This window comes from Pundamilia nyererei, unplaced genomic scaffold (assembly GCF_000239375.1).
Source record: "Pundamilia nyererei isolate P.nyererei 1_Seehausen unplaced genomic scaffold, PunNye1.0 scaffold00121, whole genome shotgun sequence".
Lineage (NCBI taxonomy): Eukaryota > Metazoa > Chordata > Actinopteri > Cichliformes > Cichlidae > Pundamilia > Pundamilia nyererei.
Window position 1 is genome coordinate 22,092 of NW_005187522.1, and position 10,388 is coordinate 32,479.

The following is a 10,388-nucleotide window of genomic DNA, read 5'->3' on the forward strand; positions in this document are numbered from 1 at the left end:
ATCAAGTTTGGAAATATTGCACTGGATGAAAAAAAGTGGGATATTGCAGCCAGACTGTTTGAAAAAGCCATGACAGAGGATAAAAGCTGGGCAGCTGTAGCTTTTTACAATCATGCATACTGCACTATACAACAAAAGAAAGCAGATTACCTCACTAAGGCCAAAGATGATCTAACAAAGGCACAGGAATCTTTGAAGTTCCTTAATGAGGAACTAATAGTCTGTCTTCAGTTTGTAAAAATGTCCTCTGCAGACTCAGCCAACAGCAACACAACCAGCCTGGAAAAACAGTTATCTACCAGGTCCACAATGTATAGTTACTTTGATAAAAACATTACTGAGGCCATCCAAAAGTTACGAGAAATAAGAGAGAAAGGGAGGGATGCAATGGCCCCAAAATCCCCAATGTTCTCACTATTTTCAGATGCTGATAAAGATCTCCAAGATGAAGCTCACAATCTCTACAGACGAGGTCTGAAATATGCATTTGCTGTGAAAGAAAAACCTCGTTTCTCATGGGAAGGTCTGCTGGTGTTCTTTCTTGGAGTTTTACAGATTGTTGGAGGAGCACTGCTCACTGCATTTACATTTGGAACATTTGCTCAAGTTGGAATGGGACTGATTATTGAGGGAATATCAGACTGCATCACTGGCATTGAGGCCATGGTGACAGGAGAATTCAGCTGGAAGTCATGGGCTATAGAAAAAGCCATTTCTATTGGTGTCTCTCTCATTGGGTTTGGAGTTGGAAAACTGATATCAAAGGGCTTCAAATGTTTTAAATCCTTAGTTAAATTTGGCAAACAGCTTAAGTCAATGCCAAAATTTCTCTCTAGACAAGCTAAAGATGGCTTCAGTACTGTTTTAAAGACAAATATGAGGAATGCAGTAAAACACACAGCTAAAAAAATTGCAGAAGAACTCATCACCTTTGGACTGGGAAAGGCAGAAGATGAAATAATTAAAAAAATATTAGAAGAAATCAAAAGCAAGGTGAAAGAGAGAACTGATCATGATGTGAAATTAAAAATAGAAAAAGAGCCGTCATCTTCATTAGTAGACCTCATTATTCTTTCACAACTTGAGGACAAAAAACAACTTCATGATCTCCTGAATGACGAGAGAAGAAAGGAAGAGCTGCTGGCCGTTTTCACAGACTTAAGCAAAACTGCAATAGAGCCATTCTATGCAGACCTCAGCTGGCAGAACAAACTGAACTCATCCCTCTACAAAGTGATTGAAAAAGCTAAATCACACACTGGAGGAACAGCAAAAGCAATTCTGACAGTTATACAAGGTGTCCACATGGTCACACTGGCAGGGGAAGCCATCAGTGCAGTGCTCAGCCTGTCAGACAAATTCTTTTCAAATTTTCATGAACAGCTGAAAATATTTAAAGAAGAGCAACGAAAATCAGAGAATATAAATGTAAGTGATCTGTCTGCAGAAGACATTAAACTGCTGAAAGATTTCAAGCAGGATTTAGCCAGCACCATCAGTACGTTATTGGCTGATGCTTTGGTGGAAGTTTTCCACCAGACGTTCTCCAGTCACATTGTTTCTATTGTTAAAGACCAGGCAAATGGTGTTATTGGTAAATATGTAAGAAAGGGTTTAAAGAGTGCCAGAACAGAGGAAAAGCTCAGAGCAGGACAGGAAAACAGATACATTGCATACATGCCAAAACACCCCAATTCTAACCTAAAAGTTGAAGGAGATGCAGGTCAATGCTCACGATCACATGCTGAAAAGATCAAGAACTCCACGACTGCAGGCACCATCCTTGATATCAGAGTCCTGTCAGAAGCCACTGGCACTAAAGTTGTCATCCTAACAGAGGACAGCAATGGAAGACTTACCAAAATGCAGGAGCTGAGCCCAGACACTCGACATGCCAGTCAAACTGTGACCCTGATCTACAGACCAAAGAGTGACCAATACCCCGATGGCCATTATGATGTGCACATCAACAACCAGACAGTGAGCATAGACAACAAAGGCAAGAACTGTCTGTTTTCTGCTTGGGCACGTGGAATAAAACCACAAGCCAGTGAAGAAGAGATCACTGTGGAAGCAAATCGTCTTCGATCTGTGGAGGCTGATGCTCTCCTCAGTTACCCAGGCCAATGGGAGTCTTTCATCAAGCGGAAAGAATTAACTGAAACAATCAGGGGAGGGGACTGGTACATGTTAGAGGGAGCTGCACCCAAACAAGCCATAAAAGAAAGCAAAGAGTTACGTCAGAAATTAGTTGGCCAAGTAGAAAAATACAAAAACAGGCAAACACATGCAAAAGGAAATAAAGGAATTGGAAAGTTCATCAATGCAGATCACCAGCCACCAGTCAGTAGCATATTGAAGGCCAGAAAATTGAACCAGAATAGCAGATTAGCAGAAGCCATGCTTGAAGTGGCAACAAACTCATCTACTGGGAACATTTCTGATGTACACAAATATCATGGCCGTGAACTTCCAACAGTTTATGTGCCTGCAGAAGTACATCGTGAATTTCCCAGTACAAAATCACAAGCCTTCAGAGACCTTTTGACTAGAGCCATAAGTAGTAATGATGTTGTGGGTACTTTCAAGCTAACAATCCTTGGTTCAATGCCAAGATTCTGGTTGGATAGTAGCAGGAACTTCAAAAACTTCCAGAATACAAATATAAGCAAAAGCAGACTTAAAGATTTTGAAAAAAGTTTTCCACATCACAGTGAAAAGATGGTAAAGGAATGGTCTGACCAGCTTAAAAACAAAGGTGTTATGACAGATGACCATCTAACTACTATTAATAATTGGATCGCTAACCAGGGCTACAAAGATCAAAACGATCCACACAGGAAAGAAGTTGCCAACCTCCTCTGATGAAAAGGTAACATCAAATTTTACATCATATTATTTGTGATTCATAATGAAAGGGATGGGAGGTACCTGGAGTAGCATGCATTGTGGTAAGCATCTGACCAGAGTGGATTTCTGTTTTCTTTTCAGTTTGCGAGACAAGAGAATGTGACTCTTACAAGCAAATGAAGTACAGTGAAAACCTGGAGATCTTCCACCTGCCTAATCATCATTATCAGATATCTCTGTGCCTTTGGTTTAATTTTAACTTAATTTTTGTGCTTATCACAGAAAAAAAGAAAGTCCTAACTGCTTGTTTAGCCATTATAGCTTAATGTAGATTGCTTATGACAGGTTTTGTTTTTTGTTTTGTTTTTGTTGCGCACAAAGAGCACACTAAAATGATGCAACAAAGTATTTCTTGTAGTAAATTACTAATCACTCTGAAAGGCTTCTAAATCATCCACAGAGTACCTGAGTGCCCCCTAGTGTTTTTAAGAGACAAACTACACATGTGTCATATTAAGGTTTAGCAGCTTGATTTTCTTTTTTGTTGGTTGGAGCACAAGGTGACAGCTGGAGTAATTCTGCAGAGCCTGACTGTGAAAGGAGCTCTGGAGATAAAGAAACTGCTTGTAATGAATCACAGAAGCTACAGGGAAAAAAAACCTGCATGTAGTTCACTGTCAGCAGCATCTTATTCGTTATCATGCAAACGGTGTATAATTTTTGTTTAATTCAGTGTAACTACGAAGGTGGTAGTGAGGGGGGTTAACAGTGAAATTATAAAATATATTATCTCTATGGAAATGTTTTTACACAATAGTGGACAATAAAACTGCAGGGAAATGTACCAATATGATATTACATACTTTAAAAGTTTATCTAAATGTATTTAAAACATATTGGTGAAAACGGCCTATAAACGTAATTGGCCACTGTTATGAACATTCTGAAATAAACAGAATTACACACAAGCTGGTTGTCTTTGTGAGTTTTTAATTTGTCTTTGCAAAGTGGTCAGAACAACAATACAAATTTAATCAAGATTCAATCAACCAGGTTCAATCAAAGTCATCGCTCTGTGTCATATGGAAACCATGCTGCTGTTTTTAGATGGAATAGGCACCGTTAGTGTGAAGCAACAGTTATAAGAAACAAATGTCAGGTTTACGGAAAATTGGACCCAAACACAGGGCTTCCTGATTACTCAGTTAAATTTTCAGTCTATTTCATTTCATTATTTAATTGTGTTCTATCCAGATCCTGGCTGTGGGTGGGATTCAGGGGCCTCTTCCTGTAATTGAATCTAATGGCATGCTAGTGGTCTGATCTCTGCCTTCACCCGGGGCGGGGGGTGGTGTTGTGTCAAAGCCCCCCAGTGGTTGTTTCCCATTCGTCAGGTTAAAGCCGGCCTCCCCCACTCTCTCACTGGCCGATGTTAGTGATGATTATTATATAGCCTTCTGAATTCATGAACTCCAGAGTACCAGAGTGCCCTCTAGTGTTCAGAAAGGCAAACGACACGTCTTGTACTGAAGATCTGTTGATTTTTCTTTTCTGCTACGATGCTTCTGCAATAAAGAAAGTGATTGCTAGATGACACATACGATAAAAAAAAGTGAAAACCTGTATGTAGCTCCGGAGAAAGTGGAAAATAATGAATACTATAGAGTTCGATCTAATATAGGAAAATCATGTTATATTATGAGCTAATACAGGTAAATTAGTAAGTGGAAGTGTAACGGGCTAAAACTTATCATCTGGATCATTAGCTGGAGAGCCCGTGACTGGCTGCAGAGGTGGGCTTTGTTAAATAGGCCTCATAAAAGCCCAAACACATATCGAATGACCGGGATCCTTTTAACAAAGATCGTTCCACTTGATGGATCCTTCTTACATAAAGTAATCTTGAGACATTCAGATCCACCAGGCTGTGCCCAAATATTTCTGTTTATTGCTGAACTCTGCTTTGTTTCTCCAGCATCTTGTGCATTACAGTAAAAGTGTAGCTATGCTATATAACTATATTAATGGCTGTATATCTGTATATGTTTGTTGCTAAATTCTACTTTACAGCTCAACAAATCAAGATCAGAATATACAATGAAAAAAAGCACAGTGGCACATGAGATGATGTGCTCTAACACCTGTACTTGAGTAAATTCACTTTGATTTTGCAATATATTCTTCATGGTATTTTACGCAATGCTGTTTCGTTATGACATGAAAAACGTGTTGATGCTTGAAATATTTGTCATCATAAAAATTTGCTCAAAACTACAGAGACTTCCTGTTTCCATCCGTTAGGTGGTGCAGGTTACTAGGGGCATAAACTGCAGTAAATATCAATACTATTTGGGGTTTATTTTGTTGTTTTTTTACACTACAACAGACTATAAAACAGCCAGTGTCAAATGATTTGAAATCTTATGACATATATATGATGGTAGCTTACTGAGTCTAAGTGAATGCAACTCAATTATTCCCCACTAGATGGCGGTGCATCATGGACACAAACATGTAGACGAGATCAAGGAAACTGCGGCACCTGTGTGACTTTATGCTAGGCTCTCAACACAAGCAGGAGCACCCTGGGTGTTGCTTTGCTGTATTATAAAATAGCTATTACAGATATATTAGCATAATTACATTAAATTATTGATAAACTTACTAAAAATAAACCCATGAACTCATTAGTGTATATATAAGACATCAAATAAATGGATATATATCTCAAATACTATTGTCTTTAACTGAAGAAGCTGTATAATGAATATTAACATGTTCAATTAGGCATTAATATGATAAAACTTAAACAATAACTGCTTTTAATTACAGTAATGCAATGCCTATTAGCCTAACAATACTCTTTGTTTATAGGCACTTTATAAAAAAAAAAATATAAAAACTCATCTCTTTCCTATATATAAAAAAAGCACACTTAAAGTATTGCCAAGTAAAAAAATGCAATTCACACTCCTGGTCAGGATTTATCATTAAACTGCTACAGATCAGTTTAACTCCAACCAGTAAACCCACAGAGCAGAAATCTTTCCTATTAAGGATTTCAATTTTGACACACGTTTAAGCAAGCAGAACAAAAACACATTTTTAGTCATTTATAAATCTGCACCAATTCTTGGAAATACAGCAGTCTTCTAAACTAGAATTCCCAAAGAGACTTGGTGTAGCAATGAATGAGACATTTATAGTTTACGCTTTTAATTCAAGAATGAAGTTCCCAAAGATAAGACAAATTCCAATGGATGATACAGTGAAGAAACCCCCCCCCCTCCCCCTACCAGTAATGTGACTGTATTATGACAAAAGACAAAGACACTTTGTAACTTCAAAGATACAGGAGGAAAGTTAAAGGAGAACAGGTTTCGTAAAATGTAACCAACAATATAAATGGCATGATTAGGTTTGAAACTGAACAGGTCACCGTGCATTACTATTTCCAAACATAGAAAGATTTTCCTATTTTCTTGGTTGTTTAAGCTGTCAAATCAATGCTTTTATTGAAGGGATAAATCTACTCAGAAAAAAAAAAATTACTAAAAGGTGTTATATGTGTTTTGACAGGGATTACCACATTACTTTAAAAACGCTTGAACAATATGAAAATTTCCTAAAAAGGACTGATATCCAACACGCTTTGAAATGTTACTTTGTTTTTTGGCGTGCTATCGTGTGCCCTTTGTGTTGAGTAATAGGTAAGCTGCAGATAAACAGGTAACTTAAAAATTTAACAGGCAAGTGGCAGAAAATAAGGCTAAATAAATCCTCAAATTTCACTTAGCATCCAAGACTGCATTAAATTGTCATTTTCAGGTTACCAATATAAACTGGCCAGATTCAGCAATCATATCCTTTAATACTGATTTTTTTTTTTCATCCAATGCCAGTTTAAATTCATCTGAAACCTATTAAACAGGCTTTTTTTTGGCAAAGACTTTCTACATAAAGTGAGATGAGATCAATATTGCTCATATGCATTTGGTAAATATGAGCCTACTGTTTAAAAGGTCAGTAAAGTCATTTACCAACACCTGTAGATGACTAATTAGTTAGATTTTCAGTGCTGTTACACAGAGTTTAAAAAAAAAAAAACCAAAAAAACCCCCAGAATCTATTGGTCACTTCAGTGGAGAGATTGAGCATGGTCAAAGAAAGAAACATCTGAAATAATTTTATTTAAAATTCACAAGATAAAGCACTGGCCTTGGTGGATTTTTGATTTCTTTGAACAGAGACATTGCTGAATTCTGGTCTTAAGCTGGGTTTTTCATATTTATTGAACAGAGAGAAGTATTACTGATGTCATCCAACTTCCAGCAAGAAAGCTACCAGCATTTCCCCAAATTATTTTACTACTACTTCAAATTTTAGAGACTTCACAATCATCTCACTACCTTAAGACGCTTATTTGCCTGTTCTCATTTGTCTCAAATACATCTACACAAGATGTATTTGAGACAAACTCTTTCTACAATAATTAATCAGTGTTTCAGAATGATAATGACAGCACCTTTGATCAAACTATTAAATGTGGATGGAAAGGATGAGGAAGAAAAATGAATAGTAACACTCAATTTAAACCCTCAGAATTTCAGAAGCTCCACTTCAAAGATAAGAGTGGAATTTGCAGGGATCATGGGTGGATATCCTCTGCTGCCATACGCGTAGTCCGGAGAGCAGGTCAGCTTGGCCACCTGGCCCAGGCTCATCTGTGGAGGAGATGAAGACCAAGTTATATAGGTGAGTGAAATGAACAAAGTTTACTTTGTTTTAAAAGCCCTCCCAGTGATTGATACAGCTTTGAAGATGTGTTAAAAAGAAAGAAAGAAAAAAAAATTACACAAGTGAATATAGTTCATTAGACATTTCACGCTGGCTTAAATGAGTGAAGCCATATGAGACGGCAACAAACAACAAATACTAGGCCTGAAGGCCCCAGATGAAAGTTGCCTGTATTTTCTGTTACTGTAACATGCAGCATGAACAGTTTCACTGTGTGTGTGCAGCAGCTGCAGTTTGCATGACTGATTGCTCTGCACTGCCTGTTTGCACCTTGCACTTTTTAGTGCTTTACTACTGTGCAGCAAGTAGTGGGCGAGTGATTGCGGAAAAGGCAGTGTCTTCCTTGCAAATTTCAGGCAACAGCAGCAAGCTGCTGGCAACCAAACCGATTGCAAAGTGTTTTTTTTTTTCTGTGTAGAAGATTGTGTTTGTATTTTGAAATATTTAAACTTATACACCTCATAACCACAGTAGTATTTTGGCCTTTGTGCACTTCATGACTAAGTTAATAAGAAACATGAAATAAAAAGCAAAAAACAACCAATCCTAATTATGGTCTTTGACATACCTTTATGATACAATTTTACCTCATAATATAGCCAAGCAATGAAATCTCTGGTATTTTTGGCAGACCATTACTTTATTAAAAATAAAATCCTTTTGAAATGAAAATGTAAACTAAAATAAGTATGCAAATATTAAATAAAAATCTATATGATAAAACATAAGCTCTAAAAAGCAGTACTGAAATAACAGAATTAAAATGGCTTGCTAGCAAACATCAGATAAAACGGCTCAGAGTGTAAAATGCAGATAATGGATGGCCTGGTTTCTGCTCATATTTGCAGCCTCTGATAATAAAAGGCAGCAACATCTTAACAGATTCATTTGTGACTTACAATAAACTTACACATAAACGCTAAAGTAAGCCACAGTGATATTTTTGTTTTGTTATTTTTGAGGGGAAAATGACTCGGAGCTATTGCCAAAACGAAGGCACCGAACGTATCTTCATGTGTTTAACATAACATTGATCAGTGTGCCCCTTCAAAGCTCCACTTACCTGAGCTACACCTTCATCCCAACCACGGATGACTTCACCTGCGCCCAGTTTGAACTGGAAGGGTGATCCTCGGTCCCTGGAGGAGTCGAACTTCTTGCCGTTTGTCAGGGTGCCTGTCGGAAAGCAGCCCCAAATTAATAAAGTCAAAGCCTGATAGCCTCTGCGAAGCCAAACGATACAAATTAAAAGATTCGAGTGACTGTCATGTTGTATTCACACACAGGGTGACTGGGTAAAAATGTACTGCTGAGGGTACACGGTGCAGCTTAGTTTGAGCAGAATTGTTCGACATCTTAGGACACCGGAAGCTGCCGTCAGGATGCGGCTACAATATCTCACATTAGCACAAATCCTTAGAATAAAGACACACGTTACCCTAGCGGTAGTTTGCCATTTCTCGCATTTTATTTATTGTAGGTATTACGTGGCAATCTTAAAGGTGGGCAAGAATTACAGAGAGGGTGTCTTTAGAGTCCGGCTATCCGCCCCCTCATTTACAGGTGCTAAGCTATGCTACGCTAAATTAAGCTAAGCTAAGCAGTGCTAGCTACAGAATTAGCTTGCTGCCACCAATCAAATTCTCATTTAACTGTCCACAGGTCCACGAAATGAGAAATGATGCTTATTACAAACCCAGTTTATACTAATACATATTTATTTTTTCACCTCGGAGTAAATGAATAAATGGTAAAAAAGAGGCGAGGCTTACCGACATAGTGAACTGAAACTGTCGATCCTTTCTTCGGAAAATTCTTTCCTGAAGAAAGAAAACGAAGGTTGATATACACCCAAAGGCAAATATAGTTTTAAAGGGACGGAGTAATTGGAACCAAAGAGGGGAGGACAAAAAAAAGCTTTACCGTCTCCTGGTCTGAGGGTTTCGACGTCTACTCCCATTGTTCTTTCAGCACAGTTCTCCCTCTGTCTGTCTTCCTGGTACTCTCTCTGATTGTGAGCTTGTTCAATGAAGCCGTCGAGTATAACGTCCCACGTGGTTTGGTGGGCTAAAAGCCGTAAAAAAACGCGACTGTCTTCAACTGCTGCTCGTGTCTAGATGTATGCCACGGTGGGAATAAATAAGGAGCCTTAAAGCCAATCTTTGGCTTTAAAAATGCAATTTACAGATTTTTTTCCCGACCTTGTGGGTTCGTTGAGTGGACACAGGGGCGTAGTAGTGACATTCTCAAACCCAAGCAGGGGCCCCATGAAGATCCAGTTTTCTTTTTTTTTTTTGAGTAATCAAATAAATGAATCAAAATGGGGAAAAGGGGCCTTCGATGTTCTAGAAGACATTTTACTTTTCTCTTGCACATGCAGATTATTACGTTATGCAGACAGGTAATCTTGAAAGCAGGTGTTTCCAGGATTTTTAAAAACTGAGTAGTAAAGGATGTGCCTGCAGAAGATCAGAGTACTTCAGTCATCATCCTAAAAATTAAATCTTTTTCTTTTTCTTTCTTTTTTCGTGGTAAAAGTATTTTACTTGACTTGGATGGGTTTCTGATTTTGGATAGGCAAAAATAAATTAGGATTGACATAACAGAACTGAATGTTTTTAAGTTTAATTCTGTTGAACAACCTCTGGACCATGAAGTGCAGCTACTGATCAGTGTGAAATGGTTTGTTGTAATTAGTCAGAATTAGCCTATGATAACTTAATAAATTATACCTTCTATAT

The 10,388-nt window shown here is 37.9% G+C and overlaps 1 protein-coding gene across 1 annotated transcript; it reads right to left on the bottom strand.

The window, feature by feature from the left end:
• Nucleotides 1-7,019: 7,019 nt before the first annotated feature.
• LOC102205181 (peptidyl-prolyl cis-trans isomerase FKBP1A-like) lies at nucleotides 7,020-9,878 on the bottom strand. The gene is made up of 4 exons (XM_005742480.2): nucleotides 9,571-9,878; nucleotides 9,420-9,467; nucleotides 8,711-8,823; nucleotides 7,020-7,574 (listed from the first exon to the last, which is right to left on the bottom strand). The coding sequence occupies exons 1-4, from the start codon at nucleotides 9,605-9,607 to the stop codon at nucleotides 7,449-7,451; spliced, it is 324 nt and encodes a 107-aa protein (XP_005742537.1). The 5' UTR covers nucleotides 9,608-9,878; the 3' UTR covers nucleotides 7,020-7,448.
• Between the last annotated feature and the right edge of the window lie 510 nt (nucleotides 9,879-10,388).

What these genes read in the sequence shown, in the direction of transcription:
- LOC102205181 (XM_005742480.2), bottom strand. Translation starts at nt 9,607, where the DNA reads ATGGGAGTAGACGTCGAAACCCTCAGACCAGGAGACG. An exon ending in AACCCTCAGACCAGGAGACG is followed by an intron (nt 9,468 to 9,570) that starts GTAAAGCTTTTT and finishes TTCTTTCTTCAG; the next exon opens with GAAAGAATTTTCCGAAGAAA. An exon ending in AGTTTCAGTTCACTATGTCG is followed by an intron (nt 8,824 to 9,419) that starts GTAAGCCTCGCC and finishes GCTTTCCGACAG; the next exon opens with GCACCCTGACAAACGGCAAG.